Here is a 17823-nt window from a genome sequence, read left to right as displayed (position 1 = left end):
GATAATACTAATATTAAGCAATAAACAATGAATATATTATAAATATAGTATATTATATTACAATTATTTATTTGGTACATTATGTATAGTAAATAATATTAATAGCTTACAACTAATATTCAATGAGAAAGATACAAATTTTGTACTATTATTTCAGTTAATTTAATTATACATACAAGTATAAATACAAAATATTCACTTTTAGAAAATATTATATTTTTTTAATTTAAATAATACAATTAATTTTACATAAAAATATCAATTAATAACTATTTGTTAAATTAATAAATAATGGTAATTTTCAAAAAAAATATAGACAGTAATTCATATTAATAATTTAAATTTTAGCTTAGGAAAATACTTGGAATCTAAAAATAACTACTTAACAACATAAAAACTGTTAGTATTTGTATGCAAAACTTAGGTGTTGTAGCATCATAAATACTAGTATTACATTTTTATTCGATGATTACTTTTAAAGGATAATAATTTATTTAATCCAAAGAAATAATTTGACTTATTCATCTTGACATACCAGATCGGTTTGAAATATTATTTTCAGTCGATGTTTGATTATTAGCATACCAAGATGGGTTTATACTAAATGGATTTTGGATTGATTGATTTCTTATATTTGAATAGGGTTGGTTTCTTAAATTTGGATTGGATTGATTTCTAAAATCTGATGACATAGATGAATTAGGAGATAGTTTTGAAAATCGGAAATTTGATGCACGGTTCCTCTTATGGTGATTAAAAGTTCTATGTTGAAAACTTCTGAACTGATTTTGTATGGGTTCAACATTTTGGAAGTGGTTAGATTTTTCAATCAATTTGGGAATTTGATCATTTAAATTTGTTGAATTGTTCACTATTTCTGCAGTACTTGTTAATGTTTCTGGTTTTCTTTTAGATATAGGTGTTGTTTTTGATTGCTTGGCACTGCTGAAATTTGTATGCATTCTAGAACTATGACTTTCATTAGATTGAATAGTAGAAACTTGAGGCTCTTTTGGTGGGATGTTTTTTGTAAAACTAGTTAACTCATCTGTTTTATATTTTGATATAACCTCATCAGTATTCAATAACTTTGCAAGTGGTTTTGGTTTAATCAAACTTTTAGTTAGCAATTGCTTGTTTTTAAATGATAACCAAAGAGCTTTACGTTCTTCAATGGTCAATTGTTCTTCAACAGACTCAACAAGCATGGAATCATGCTCTTTAAAATCACTAATAGATCCAAAATTGTAAATGATTAGTTGGTTTAATACAGGATCCTTTGTGTTAGGAAGAAGTTGATTAAAATTTTTTGTTGAATCAAATGTAAATAAGTCATTAGTTTGATCATAAGATACTTTTCGACTCATATGTTGTAAATCTATAACACTGCTAGCCATCCCTAGTTTAGAAATTTGCCTGTAATATGCTTTTGGTTCTACAGTTCCTTTAGCTAATAATCGGTTTACATAAACAGTTTTTTTCTGACCAAATCGTAAACATCTATAAATGGCTTGTAAGTCATTACTTGGATTCCATGATGTACTGAGTAACAATACTCTATTAGCACCGACCATATTATATCCAAGAACCCCAGTACCCAAGGATAAAAGAAAAAGTTTAGCAGTATTTTCAGGGTTGTTAAAAGCTTCACACATTTGATTTCGTATAGACAACGGTGTTTTACCATCCATTCTAAGATAATCTTCTCCTAAAACCCATTTCTTCTCTTGCTTTAAAAAATATTCCAAGGCATCCAAAGCTAGTGGAGATTTTAAAAAACAAAGTACCTTTTCATTTCTTTTAGAACATTCATCAATTGTATTTAAGACATATGCAATTTTATTGCTTTGTTTAGCTTCAAAAAATCTTGGATCTTCTCCATAACTTTCAATCCATGACAAATCCTTTGATAATCTTTCATCAACTACAGTTCCTAATTCACGTTGTTTGCTATTTTTAAAATGTTTCAATCTATACAATGTTAATGGATGTAATGTTATTAATGTTAACACATGTAAACATAAAAATACATTACAACCATCATTAGATGTTTTGTTATAATGCAAGAACTTCTCATATAATTCACATTGGAACTTGGTTAAATTAACTTCTATTGTGTATTCTATTTTATTTGTAAATAAAGGTTTTAAGTTTTTATCATCAATGCGATGGACAGTATTTTGTAACAGTTTATGTAAAATGAAAGTACGTTGCTTCATTATTTTAACATCTTCATCATGTGAGTCTATAAATTGGCCAGCATCAATTGGTTTGATAAATGTTGTAACAAAATCTGTAAGATTTCCGAGGATATTAGGTTTAACAAACTCCACCAATGTATGATATTCTTTAAGAGAATTTTGCATAGGAGTTCCTGTTAATACTATTCTTCTTTTTGTTCTGATTTGGGTTAAACTTTTTAATAGTAAAGTTTGGGTGTTCTTAATATAGTGTCCTTCATCTAAAATAACAACATCTGGTCCAGGATTAATTAAAGTATGACTAAATGCTTCACGTAAATCACTTTGTTTACAATTCACCAAACTCTTGAAGTTCTCATAACTAAGAATAAGAATACCTCCTCTAGATTTCCATGTAGCTATGTTTGTTATATTGTATAGTTTCTGTGTCTTAGGCAAATCATAAACTTTGACAACTTCATCTGTGTCAATATCCTTTAACCATTTGTATATTTCATCCATCCAATTATAAATTAATCCAGGTGGACAAATAATTAAAAAAGTTTTTAAATTAATTTGGCTATGGCATAATATAGTGTATATTATAGTTATAATTTGCAATGTTTTACCAATGCCCATCCGGTGGGCTAAAATACACCCAGTCCCTTCAGTGGTATTTGTTTTTTCTACAGTTTCAAAAACTGTATTCCATAAAAAATGAATACCTTCCACTTGATGCATTTTTAAAACTTTACCTAATTCTTTACAGATTTTTACTATTGGTATTTTTTTAACAATATCATATTCTAATACTATATGATGTGGCTTTATATTAAATTCTTTAAGTATATTCAACATTTCATTATTTCGAACAATCTGCCGTTTTCTTGAATTAAAGTCAGCTTTTCTTGCTTCTTCTACAGCTTCATCAGATACCTTTGGCTTAACCTTTCTAATTTTTTGTACTGGTATTCTAGGCCGTGATGTAGATTTTGAAATAGTAATATCTTGAGTACTTTGTTTAGATGGTGAAATGATATCATGGTCAAACATACCTTTAATATCTGATCCTATTACATAACTTATTAAGTCTTGATCATTCTTTATAGGTTTACTTTTTGTTGAATTTTGTCTCTTGCAGCTGTTATAATCATTGTGCTCTTCATACTCATCATCTGATGACAATACTATAGTGTATTTTCCACCAAATATGTTTGTCATGAGTTGGTCACTTATATTTTCAGTTTTTATTTCTTGATCTAAAAAATTACTACTACAAGATTGGGAACTGGAAACGATAGGATCTTCTGATACTATAGGTATACTACCACAACTAGATACTAAACTATCAGCAACAATAACATTTTGATTGTTATTTGTAATAGTTGGTGGGATAAAATTACGTGCAAAATTTAAGAATGTAGTTTCATTTACATCTAATTGTTCCACAACATGAGATAAATTAATTGCAGTACTTTGAATTAAACCTTTAATTTTATTATTAAGATTAATATTTTCCAAAGTATTTTTAAGGTCAACATCACATTTTTGCAATTCTTCCAACTTGGAAAATAGCATTTTTATAATATTAAAAACATCAGTTAATGTATGTTTATACTTATTAGAATATAAAATATATTCAAATGTTTGATTTAGTTCTGGACATTTTGTCATCAACTCAAGTACGATATCATTATTTGTTTCATTATTTTTACTGATTTTTTTTTTAATTGGTTCCGGTTTATTCTTTGATGTGTTGATAAATTTCTTTTTTGATATTTTTGCTTTAAGCCTGGTTGTGTTTTTGTTAGTTTTTGCCATATTTGAATACAGGATCTACATTAAAAAAAAATTCTCTTATAATAATTATATAGCTGTGAATAAATTATAGATACCTACTAATTGTATTTAAAGTGATTAAACATTTCCTTTTAATGAAAGAACTTACTTACTTAAAAGCACCTAACAATTAGCTCTAAAGAAAGATTTTAATTTTAAATAATTAAAAATTTAAAAAAATATTTGTAATTTAAGATTAAGCTCATTTAACTTGAATTTGTTAAACCTAACAAACCAAATTTAAGTACAATAATTCATATTTAGTTTCATTAGAATTAAATTGCTAGTATCAATTAATCAAACCATTATATACTTTAAAGGTAACAATATTATCTCTGTAAATAAATTTTAACCTATTTATTTTACATAAAAATTGGTTCTTTAAAAAATATAAAAATAATATTTATGTATAATATGTTTAATGTACTTATCCTCAAGCATGAAAAACAAATTATACTATACACCTGTTCTTCTAGACATAACACAGGCCCCTTTGATTTAGTGTGTTTAAAGGGATTTCTTATTCAAGTTAAAAAAATTCTCCCTACTCCACATTATCTCCTCATATAATCCTACTTAGAAAACGGTGTATTTGATATAATGTTAACAACAAAACTGTTTCTTCTTGAGATACTCTATACTGGCTATTCTCCAAGATAGAAACATCGCACTTTTCTTTAATTTTTGCTCACAATACCTTTAAATTGCATTTTATATTTATTGGTATATATGCCAATGGTATAATAATGATGGCGTCTAATAAAGTGCTAAACTTGGTATTATCACCTCAAACTTATTACAAAATTAGCTAGTTCCAACTCCGCCTACTAAGTCGTTTTATCCTATCCAAATTATCAACCAACTGCAAATTTACATTCTACAGAGCTACAATAAAATTATGTGGAATTTAAATATGGGGTTTTTCTAAGCTTTTCAATTTTAGAACACTAAGTGTTTCAGTCTATTTGTCATTGTCAAATCATCTCCATTCTATGGTAAGTAATAAATAATAATCTCTATAAAGACCTCAAATTCAAACACTAAATCAACAAATTAGCAAAGTTATTATATCTTACTTTTCCAAAATCCATTAATAAAACTTTTTGACTTGCACTATTCTTGCAAAATTGACGTGTCAGCCCAATGGTACTACTGGGAACTGACCTTACTTTTATTCCGTTAATGTAAACTCTAACAAAAACATTACTTATTTTCAGGGCTCGTGAGTTCATGCATTTGCATATCAATCTTGCTAAGACGTATTCAATGTTAGATGACCATTTCAAGGTACCGTGGTTGAGTATGTGAAGTTTTATTTTACATATTTATGCGTTTTTCTATTTTATTGACTATTGAGCATATTTAGAGAATTTTTACCAAAATTTGATCAAAATGAAATAATTTATATTTTTGCCCAATATAAAATATAAGGGAGTTTTTCCAACGTAAAATTATTAAAAATAAATCGTAAAGAGCAGATAAAGCGCATACAAACGTATGTATATAAATGTATACATAACTCACATTAAGCGATTAATGGAAAACATGTTATATGAAATACTTATATTTTTATCTACTTAATAAATTTACAGTGGTTTATTCTCGATATTTCAGTCATTATTGTGACATATGTTTTGAAAACAAAATATAACCTTTACAAATATGAATGGAAATTTTTTGTTATTCCAAAAATTTACTTATAATTTCTTCTTTATTTAATCTACTTATTTTTGATACATAGTCTTAGATTTTTAGTGCATATAAATACTTATTTCTAAACTTATAAAGGCATACTTCAATACATATTTTGCCAGTTTTTAGTGCATACTTATTTAAGCATTTTTTAGGGCATGAATTCACGAGGCCTACTTATTATACATAAACTTGTATGGATAGTAATTTAATTAAAAATATATACATATTTAATAATAGTGCTCACTTTAGAATTAAAATATTAAATAAATCCTACATAAAAAAATACAGATAATAATATTGTTACCTATAAATTTGATAATAAATGGATTTACTTTAATATGAAAACTTAATGTGAATGGCTAACTATACATTTTTGATGTTATGTCTTATATGCTTCTGTAATAAAGACAACATTAACTGTGAGTTAGATTATCAGTTAAACATTAACTCATAAGCATAAGTACTGTCCATGTATAATATAACATCTACTCTTGTACTTCTATTGCCATAATATATAAATATAGACAACAAGGCGTATCAAGATATAAATGTCTGTATAATAAATTCACAATCTTCTTTGTCAAATATCATACCAGATATTATGTATCACAAAAGTTGATAATTTTAATTTAATAACAACATAAACGTAAAAGCGCAAAGATAAAAAAAAATAGAAGGTACCTAAGTATAATAATTATAAAAGTAATATAAATAATAAAACCACATTTTAATTTACCATAATAAATGGCATATTATATGTACATAAGGTTTTATAATTTATTACATAGTACTTACAATAGTAAAAATTTGAAATTAAATATAAATAATTTGAAGTAAACATTAATTATTGTTTTGTATTTTAAATAATAATTTTATACTTATATATAAATATAAATTAACTAATGTTAAAAATAAAAATATAAGAATGTTAAACACAGAGGTGTTTAACACTTTAACAGTCTGATATGGTTTTTATATGAGATATTTTGAAGTTTGAGAATTTATCAAGCTGTAATATATGTATTATATACACTGTAAACACAAGATAGAAATTCATTCATACAAACTGGTGTGAAAAAAAAAGGTATGATATGATTCATTATATCAGTAGGATATACACTGGTTTGGACCAACAAAATTCTAAAAGATGTGATATTGTATATAATATGCTTCATATGCCTAGAACCCAAAGCATACATTTCATACAGTCATAAAAATATCCATTTCAAAATCAAAATTTAAAACCAATCTTAACTTAACTTAGTTTAAAATCTAAAATAGATGAATCTGTATTGAAACTATTTTAACTATTTTTTAGATAAAATATGACCTATATAAACTTGTAGCTCTATCTCTTTTGCTGAATGCTGACTTATAGTTTCTCTTTCTACATGCAGTCCATTAGTTTATAGGTCTATGGTTACAGTTAATAGCGTAACAACTAACAGTATATTTGTTTATGTTGTAGTGTATTTATGATTATTACTACAAGTATTTGTCATATTTTAAATAAATTATACTAATACCTATGTATGATATGTAAAAATAATTTGATTTTGTTCAATCGGATATATTACATTTTTATTAAATTTTAATATTGCATTATTAAGTACATTACTACCTATACCATTACATACCAATTCTCCAAGACAGTAATGAGCGGTGGCACCTTAGAAGTATCAATGCTAGTGATACGATCAGCAAATTTAACTGAAGCGCTTAGAACTTCAAAACCACATTGTTTTGAAAATCCAACATGTGACACAGTTTCCAGGCGTTTAACCAAATCCTCGTCCAACGTAATACTCTTATTAACAATACTACTTAACCACTCGACTCGCAGTGTGTAGTGGCGCAAGTTGTTTTTCCTTAGTGTTGTTAATATTTTGGACATGATTTAATTACTAGTTGTGTAATAAGCGACCATGGGTTTACAGCCGTACTACGATTAAAGATTCGGTCACAAATAACAATAGATTGAAGCTTAACTCGCATGGCTTAAATATACAAGGTTATTGCACACAGCCTATACTGTTATCAAACAAAATAAAACGGCAGCGTAAGGGTACGGTCAATGGTTCGTCGGTGGTTAACTTTACTATAGGAAGCACGAATAACAGAGAAGTAATGGCGCGAATCACGGATGGAGGCATGGACTTGGTGGTGTACTACACTACAAAATGGTTATATTATCAGCACCAACATTATTTATTATCAATGGTATAAAGTCTACGGTATAAACCATGATTGGAGGTCAACAGTTTTTCTGTACCCATCACGATTATAGATAGTCTATCTAAAGTCTATCTTAAAGATTAGAGATCTCTAATTAGATTATCTCTAATATTCATGTCTGTCAAGATCTATAAAGAATTCTTTATAGATCTTGCATGTCTGTGCTGTGCCCATTTTAATCACGGACCATGATTAAAGATAAAATGAGATAATAACCCAGTAAACAAATACATATATGTATATTTAAACCACGGACTAAGAACTATAATACGTATAATTTACGGATACGGTTACGTACCACCTAGATCCCGCGACAAGTAGATCTACGTACGTCAACTGGATCCCTTTGGACATTTAGAACCTCAAAGACATTTTAGATTCCATATTAACTATAATATCCCACGTCATTTAGATACCCAGATATCGGCGGTAATTTTAAAAACTTGTCTAAAAAGATACTTAAATAACAATTTAAATTTTAAAAATATTATGAAGTATAAGTAAGTTATTAAGTTACATGGCGTTAGTAAAATCTCTAATTCCATTAATTATGATATTAGATTCGATGTTTTAAATAAGTAGTAACGTTTCATTATATTCTAATATACACGATATATGAATTACCGATTATGTTAATGTAGAATTTATATATAATTTTTAAAAGAACTTGTTCAAATACCTATTTATTATAATAGGTAAGTACATTAAAACCCATAGTGTACAGGGTGACTACTTATTTACAAGCATTGTATGGCCACTTATTCCTTTAATGTTAAATTTATGTTGGACTTTCAAATTTTAGAGTTAACTTTGCCTATAGGCCATATTTTTAAATTCAAATACACAGAAGTTGTACATTGTTTAAGCTATGTCATGTAACGGTATAGACTTATTTTTTCAAATGAGAAATAACCTTTTATTGCGAATAATTAAGCAAATTATTTTTTTGAAAATATTTATCAAACTACATCCACATAATAATCCTGAAAAATGGTTTTAAAAAACTTAAAAATAGAGGTAACTATGTAAGTAATATTTAATCTAGTAATTACAATAAAACAGTTTTTGCAAAGTATAAAATATTGATGAATTCATACTACCTAATCAACATACTTTTTAAATTAGCATAGCCCCCATATTTTCCAAAACTATATACAGTAGAACATGGATTATTTGCATTAATTGGGATCGAGTGGGTGCGGATAATCAAATAAGCATTAAAAATGAAGTTAAAAACTAATTTACTAGACACAAATTTATCGTTAAAATATCCAGTTACGTATTACGTATGTAATATACGTAAATTCCACCAAAAATACACGTATATGATCAACGTGAACTAAACGCAATTTTACCACGGAATTTAAACGAATATGCATCAACGTATTTTAAACCTAATATCATTGATTATAAATACTATTATTTATTATCAATGCTAATATATATTCGTGTATTCTTATACGTTAATCGATTTAAGTTTGACCAACTACTAATACCCCATTACCCCAATATTCAATAATACACATATTATTGACGTATATTATACGAATATTAAATTGCGTATATACCTACTATATATACACCAACGACCAACAATCAACATTATCCTTATTTTAAACGTAGATTATACGTGCTGTGTTGAATGGGAAATAAATAAATAAATAAATAAAATTATAATGTATAGAATATAGATGACAGATGTACTGTAGAATAGACTGGAAACAAGAACCATATTGCCCATATTTGCATATTACCGTTTAAGAGATTCTTAGCCACTCCCCTCAAAGAGACGATTTTTCTCTGGGCAAAAAATAAAAGTACAATTGTACAAAATAAATCGAACGATATAGCAAATAAATAAATGATTTTTTTTCAACAATATTAATATTCAAAATATAAAAATATAATTCTAAAAAGAATGTTACAGAAATATGAAATTTACTATATAATATAAATATTACAAACATAAAGTTAAATAATATTAATTCACAATTCAATATTATTTGTAGGTACTATTTCTTTGTTGGGATATTTTCCGCAAATAACAGATCTTTTCGTTTCAAGTTTGTTTTATTTTATTTTTAAGAAGTACCTACGTACATTAAAGGAACTGTTATAGAGCCCATTTTAACATTAACATTGATGTAAAATCGATTAATGTCATATAGGTACAGTTCAAATTCCTAAGTCCTACTCCAAAAGGAGGAATGTTGATATACCCTTTAATTATGGTGACCAGACGTACTCTTTTTCGCAGGACAGTACTTTTTTTGATGTGTGTCCTAGTGTACTTGTGTCCATAACAAGTGTTAATAGTGTTAGGTTTTGTGAGGTACATGATATTGTACTCTTTTTTAAAATTATTATGGGCTAATACGTGTTTATGTGTTTTTATTGTTTTTTATATTTTGATTATTAATTTATATTTTATGGTTCGACCTAAAGCATTCTTTTTGGTTGGTAGCACGATTTAAGATATACTAAATCGTATATATTTAAGTGTTACACTTGGTATTTTTACATTTAAAAAATAATCTATATTTTAGTTTAAGTTTACATTAAATTCTTCAATATCAAAGTATTTTCATCATAAAGACACACATTAAATGAGTTGACATTATAATTTCAAATAATTGGTTTTTATAATTAATAATAATAATAAAATAAAAAGAGTAATCAGATGAAAAAAAAAACAATTTTTATAAAAGGAGATAACCTATAGAAAATGGAAATATGGATAAAACGGGTAGAATAGTATACGCATTGGGCAATTACGACAGAGAAAGAGCTAAGTTTTAAAATGTACTTTTTTTTTAATTTTTATATCTGGTCACCATACCTATAATGTACGAGTAGATGGTTCTTATATTTGTTATTTAATATACTTAGTATATTTATGCAATAGACATCGATTGGTTATATAAAATGTACTCAAAAGTTAAAAGTTAAACTAAAAATGTTGACAAATTTTGTCTTTTTTCAGATCTTTTCCTATCATCGTATTTGTATGACAATAAGTAAAATGTAATTTACTGCTTTTCTGTAAGCAATTATTTTTATTAATGTAGTAGTGTTGTCTGTGTTTCACTATACATTTAAACACAGAAAAATGGATTAAGTATAAACTGAATAAATGTAGGTATTTATAAAAAATTTTATTACTTTGTTTGTCAGCAACTGAATTACTGAAAACCACTTTCAGTATTCTGAATTTCTACGATCGTTGACAAATTGCAGTTTGACAAGTTGCTGACGGTTTGCAAAATTGCTAAGTTTATAGTTTAGTCTACTCCATAGATAAGTATACTCATGTTTGGCGAGAGGGTGGAGCAGAAGGGTGCAGAGCCCCTGGGCCCGGATCTCTGGGGGTCCGGTTAGATTAGGCAGAATGTATAAAATAAGTATATATAACTATATAAGTAAAAGGGCCCGGAATTGATCAGCCCTGGGGCCCACCAAAGTTCTCGCCGGCCCTGAGTATACCGTTTACTCCATAAACTTATAATCATAGACAAGTATAATCCAGGTCTATGAATATAATATAAGTCTAAAGTGTACCCATTAGGTACTCAGGGTACTCTATAGGAATTGGTCTGCGGCCCCGCTGGTTGTTATCTCTTATCTGAAAAACACTAGCTGGTAACTTGTGATTATCAGATTACTGCCGATAACATTGCCATGGTGCTAATGAGGTATCGTGGTGACAAACCGGTGGATTTCAAATGTTTGATCAAAAGTCAAAAACTATACTATTATTGACTTTTTGTTTATTAAACATAAATAATTATTATTGAGCATTTTAGTGGTCATCTCTTTGCGTCGATTGTTTAAATTTGTGAATGCCAATTGCCAAACGATGGGCGATTATAACGTCACGTACGATAAAAGTTTCAAACTCCTACAGAGCGAAAACAGAAAGGTTCGAAAACAAAACTTAGACCAATTATCAACAGTTGTGGCTGACGAAAAGTTTGAAGTATCTCCGGACTTTATGCAGGCTGTAAAAACATTCGTTTATCCGTGTTTGAATGACGGATCAGAAGCATGTCGCGAATCTGCCATACAATTAGTCAAGGCTCTAGTGCGTGATGAATGCGTCGATGAAATTGCACCGATTGTGTTTGTCATACACAAGCGTATGGGCAACATATCAATGTTGGAAAGCTCAGAAGAAGTAAAACTTTTGTATATACAGTTGTTGAGAGTTATCATCAAAAATTACGGGCACTTGATTTTTCCATGTTTGGATGACATGATTAGCATTTTAACAAAAAGTATATTGGACTCATGTCCTGCAGTGAAAAAAGACAGTTGCTTATGTGCAGCAGAACTTGCCAGTGCTACTAAAACACATTTTCATATGGTGGCTGAATCGCTTGTTGAACCTCTTTTAATAGCAACAAATTATCACCAATCAGCCGTTAGATATACTGCAATTCAGTCTCTGAGTAAATTGATCATATTTTAATCTTTATATAAATACATGTACTTATATGTATGATGGTATGTTATTAGATTATGTCATTATGTACAGTAATGGAAAACAGGTTCCAGAGGTATGCTCTTCTATCAGTAATAGACTTTTTGATCAAAATGTTGGCGTACGATTAGCTCTATGTCGTGTTGTATCTAATTGGATGTTAAATTTACCAGATAGATATTCATATTTTCCAAAACTCATTCCTTTGATTTTAACCGCGTAAGTTTCAATAATTTAAGACTCATACAGTCATTAATTTTTAATTTATATTTTATATGATTCTTCTTACACTAAACTTTCACAATTTCTTAAAGTAATAATTTTAATGGAAAACATAAGATTCATGATAATTTGGGTAAACACACATCTGATTTAAAACAAGTAATTAAATTGCGTAAAATTGATCTGTAAATAAAATAATATTTTAAGAGTTTTTGTAATATGAGTTGTTGATCAAATTTTAATTTTTAATTTTATAATCTGGATAATACTTTTAAAATAGTTTATGTATAAATATTGAGTATTTGAGCCATACAATTATAAAATATTGATTATCAATCATAGGAATCAAAAATATTGGGTTCACCAACGAGAAAGGGTAAAAAATAATGTTAACAATTGCAAATATCATACATTTCCAAAAACAATTACTTTTTGAAATTGAAAATGTTTCCTTTCAGTGTATATTAATATAAAAAATTTTTTTAGTCAAGTTGATGATCATCCACCAAACCGCGAAGAAGCTGAACGTCTTTGGGATGAAATTGGAAATCAGTATATTAATGAGAATGAAGTGCAGCTCAAGGAAAAATTAGATTTTTTACCAGATCACTTAGATCATTACCCTCCTAATGGTATGTTTATTATTTATAAAACCATAAATATACTTAAATCATTTAATAATATACATTTTTATATTTCAGTTAAAAGACCAAATTTGGGTTGCCGTACATTAGTTACTCGAGAAGTATTAAAGTTACTTCCAGTTATAATAAGAGAACTAGATGATTGGGTAAATACTATCTTTTATCATACCTAATTATTATTATTTATTTACTTAACGTACATAATGATCAATCTATAGTTAAAATGATATAGTAAATAATTATATTTGGTATTTACAATTAAAAAGTATAGAAGTGTATAAAGTTAATTTGTATTTTGTTGAACACAATTTATAGAAAGAAGATATTAGTATTAAATCAGGACAGTTGTTATGTGTCGTTGCATTGAATGCTGAGAATTCTGTTATACAACATTTAAATCAATTACTGACTGCCATGACTAAATGTTGTCGTCAACCAGATCATGTTGCATCAAATCATGTGAGAATAAAATAATAATATATAAATGAATAAATAATACTGAAAACTAATATTTTAGGTTCGAAGAGCTGCTGAAATTATGAGTTATTTTATATCTCCCAGTATTTATTTGAAATTTTTATTACCTACAATGAGTGATATTGAGCCACATGTTGGTCATTTAATTATTTTATCTGGATTATTAAAAAATGTCAATGCAGTTGAATTATCTACACATGTGAAATCTATCATTACTTTCTTGGAAAAACCAGAAATTTGTGAAGTATATGAACCTCTATTCAAAAAATATTTACTTCAAGTTATTGAGTATGTATTAGTTGCTTGTGAATCAGAATGTCAAGAATTTTGTTATGAATTGTTTAAAATTTACATCACTGTACAAAGTACAACTTTGGATAAATTTGACAACAATTGTAAGTACTATTTTTATAAATGAAAAACCTAACCTAATGATAATTATAAATATTATTAAAATACAACTGATAGTTAATTTAACTTATACAAATTGTCATTTATAATAATATGTTCGTGGTTCTTTTAATATAAAACACTCTTTATTTTTAAAGCTATTAATGTTTTTAAAAATAGATATTTTACTTTATTTTAAGTCTACAATATTTTTGTAAAGACATTTTTTTGGTTCTAGACATATTAAAAATATACCTAAATATTATATATACTTGTTTTATTGTAAAAAGATTTATTTGCTTTTAAAATTTAATTTATGTTTATTTTTAGTTATATTTCAAAAGTTAATAAATATGTGCGAACCAAAAACAAAGGAGCAACTTTTTAAAACACATGGTGAAAAATTGCTAAATGAACTTAATGATAGTTGTGATTCATGGGTAGTGCATTCACCTGGAAGAGAAGTTCTTGATAAAATTGCAATGGATGCTGGTAATAATACTATAAAAAATTAAAATACATACGTTAATAGGTTATGCATATGACCATGTATATATTATGAATTACTTTTTTTTTAGAATATGTAGTTTTAAGTTGTTATGAAATATATCGACAAATTCTTACAAAAACATTAAACAATCTTGATAAAGATCCAAAATTTCTTATGAAAATGTTGATTAATATAAATACATGCACGGATAAAGATATTTTCAATGATAAACAACTTTGGCAAATTCTTTCTGGTAAAATGTCATTATTAAAAGTAGGAAATAGTATTTATAGAATATAATATAAAAATATATTTTATTTGATTATGTTCTAGGCATTATATTTCCTATTCTAACGTGGAGACCTGGTAAGACAGCCGAAAGTTTACGAGCTGCTTCATGTCTGTGTGCACAAATTATAAATAAAAAGTTTACTCGTTTTGATGAAACAATGTTAAATCTAGTAAGTATATATTTTTACCAATGATAAAAAACTTTATAATTTTAATTTCAATTATTTTTAGAGTTTCCCAATATTTTTGGCTCTTGCTGATGATAACCACTGCAAAACTCGTGCATATGCATTAGATACTTTACATTGTTTAGTTTGTGCTGCCAAAAATTTAGATAAAATAGATGCCGATACAATAAACAATGTCACTAGAGGTATAGTAATAAAATTAAAATAAATGCAAGTTAAGAACACTGTAATAAATAATGTAAAAATTTAGTTGCATTAGCTCGTTTGAATGATAATCCAGGAAATACGCGTTTCAAAGCCATTAATCTGATCAGAGCAACATATACCCGACCTCTTGCTAATGATTATATGGTACATTATGAAGCTCACGTAGCTCAGTTATATAAAACCTTGGTAATATTTTTAGATGATCAAGATATACAGCAATCTATACTTGGTAATTATTATTTATATATTTTAATAATTAGAGAACAGATTTTATTGTAATAAAAAAAAAAAAAAACTCCTAAATATTATAGTATTCAATTTTAGAAAAAATAAACTGAATTATATTATCTAGATTTCTTAATTTAGTTTGATGCCCAATGTTTTTATAGGACTATATATTATCTAATTATTTTTTTTTCAGTTACTTAAGTCAAATTTTCTTTTGTTTAATCCCCGTGACCTTAAACTTTTTAAAATTGATCTTGCTTCATTAATTCATACATTTTCTAGTATTTTTTATATTTGCAATATTGTATTTTTCTTTCATTTTGTAATGTTGTGGTGATGTAAATAATATCATCCGAGTACTTACTACTTAGCCATATATTGAATCAATAATTATTATTTATTTTTTATATTATAATAGTTGCATATAAATATTATTTATTTATTGTTATTTAAACGGCTAAGGCCCAATAATGCATGGATTTTAAAAATGTATAATAATAATAGGTGGATTTAAAATGTAAATAAAATTAAAATTAAAATTGTTTAACAAATAATGACATAGATCAAAGGAAAATGGCAGAAAAATAATAATAGTACAACAATTAAATGAGAATAATAGAAAACCTAAAGTAGTTAGTGATAATATCTATTAATATAATTATAAAGACTTAGAAAAAATTGATTATACAAATAATATGAGTTTTTAAGACAACACTGATAAATTTTTCATAGTAGATGCTTCTATGTAAAAACAATTTTAAAGCATAAAAAGAAGTCTAACATTTACAAGTTACATATTAACTAATTAATACCCATTCATTAATTATTAGCCATTTATGTAAAAATATATAATTACAATAAAATCTGCTCTATACTAATAATAGTGTAAATTAAAAATGATCCCTAAATTATCGACATAAATATTATTTAAATTTTAAATGATAAATGTTTATGTTATAAATTTTAATTTATGTATTGATTAAAAATAATGGTTGATTTAAAAATATTTATGTAATTTAATATTGTGGTTAAAATAGTATAAAAATATTTTGACATTTATTCATTTATAAAAAAAGGTGAATTTTAAATTATTTTGTTTTCATTGATTTTTAATTAATTAATTTATTGTTTTTTACAATTAGATTTACTAAAAGAGCTTTCCTGGATGAAACCTGAAATTCTTATTAAACATATTAATGTGAATGTGTTTTCACATAAACACTTTGCTCAAAATTTAATGGATTATTTGTCTGACAATCTCAGTCAAATTACACTCACCAGCACTGAATAATATTGTCAATTATTATCTGTATCTATTCTATATTATATTTGTATGCACTATAAATTATAACTATTGTTGTTAATATATACTTTTTTTTTTATCATCTTATTCAGACATGCTTAACTAATTCAAAATCTGTATGAGTTAATTAAATTAGTTACCTATATTAAGATTATAAAAAATCAACCAAAGTTTTCATATTTATACAATCTGTAGTCTGTACCCAGCAGCAGAATATTATACATGTATAATATGTGAATGTGTAACAGAGATTGTTTGAAAAAGAAGCAACCACGATTTAAGATAGTACTATCATAAATCATGGAAGCAACTCAAAGGTGACCCTTATCATTTGTTAGATTTTTTTCATTGTTTACTTAATAGTTAGCATGGCAAATTTCTATTCTATTTTTACTTTTGGAATCTTAAGAGAATTACATTAATTGATAAATAATGAGTCAAGGATAAGGGATTTATTATAAGTTTATAAGCATAGAAACGTTTTGTTTCTAGACAGTTTTTAAATGATGAAAATCAGTGTGGAGATTTTGGAGACAATAATTGGTTTAGAATGGTATTAGAATAGATGTATTGTACATAGGAAGTTATATTACAACTATCATTTTAAGCATAAGAAGTTTAAGATTTTGGTTTTAAAATGGTAAACCTAGTTAAATGTTAATCCAAGATATTTTATAGAAAGATAGTATATAGTTACAACCTGACAAGCCTGATTGATGTGTTTTGGTTTTCTTTTTTTTAAATTAAAATAAAAAGAAATTCTTATTGAAAATAAAAAATAAATATTTTTTATTTGAAAGTTGTGATCTTTTTGCCTAAACAAGAAAATTGTTGACCTCACAACATATATTTCATAAATAACATTTCTATATGCCAAAAACTAATACAAACGTGCAATGATCCAACTTTAATAACCCGTTTATATCGTACTTTAGACCAGTAGTACCAATGTAT

At 26.5% G+C, this 17823-nt stretch overlaps 2 protein-coding genes across 2 annotated transcripts; one reads left to right on the top strand and one right to left on the bottom strand.

Moving 5' to 3' along the window:
• Positions 1–13: 13 nt before the first annotated feature.
• Positions 14–7494, bottom strand: LOC132928383 (transcriptional regulator ATRX-like). Its single transcript, XM_060993002.1, has 2 exons — positions 7352–7494; positions 14–4016 (listed from the first exon to the last, which is right to left on the bottom strand). Exon 2 carries the CDS (start codon positions 3999–4001, stop codon positions 522–524), a length of 3480 nt encoding a protein of 1159 aa, XP_060848985.1. The 5' UTR covers positions 4002–4016; positions 7352–7494; the 3' UTR covers positions 14–521.
• Positions 7495–11629: 4135 nt separating this feature from the next.
• Positions 11630–16932, top strand: LOC132929091 (dynein axonemal assembly factor 5). Its single transcript, XM_060994181.1, has 12 exons — positions 11630–12397; positions 12465–12648; positions 13138–13283; positions 13353–13441; positions 13611–13754; positions 13813–14167; positions 14493–14654; positions 14741–14905; positions 14986–15113; positions 15175–15316; positions 15382–15567; positions 16709–16932. The coding sequence occupies exons 1-12, from the start codon at positions 11806–11808 to the stop codon at positions 16855–16857; spliced, it is 2442 nt and encodes an 813-aa protein (XP_060850164.1). The 5' UTR covers positions 11630–11805; the 3' UTR covers positions 16858–16932.
• The last annotated feature ends 891 nt before the right edge of the window (positions 16933–17823 follow it).

The sequence above is a fragment of the Rhopalosiphum padi genome, chromosome 4, assembly GCF_020882245.1.
Source record: "Rhopalosiphum padi isolate XX-2018 chromosome 4, ASM2088224v1, whole genome shotgun sequence".
Taxonomy (NCBI): Eukaryota; Metazoa; Arthropoda; class Insecta; order Hemiptera; family Aphididae; genus Rhopalosiphum; species Rhopalosiphum padi.
This window is presented reverse-complemented; position numbering and strand designations above follow the sequence as displayed.

Coding starts and splice junctions, on each gene's coding strand:
- LOC132928383 (XM_060993002.1), bottom strand. CDS start 4,001: ATGGCAAAAACTAACAAAAACACAACCAGGCTTAAAGCAAAAATATCA.
- LOC132929091 (XM_060994181.1), top strand. CDS start 11,806: ATGGGCGATTATAACGTCACGTACGATAAAAGTTTCAAACTCCTACAG. Junction 14,655..14,740: donor TAAAATTGCAATGGATGCTG/GTAATAATACTA, acceptor CTTTTTTTTTAG/AATATGTAGTTTTAAGTTGT. Junction 15,114..15,174: donor ATGAAACAATGTTAAATCTA/GTAAGTATATAT, acceptor AATTATTTTTAG/AGTTTCCCAATATTTTTGGC.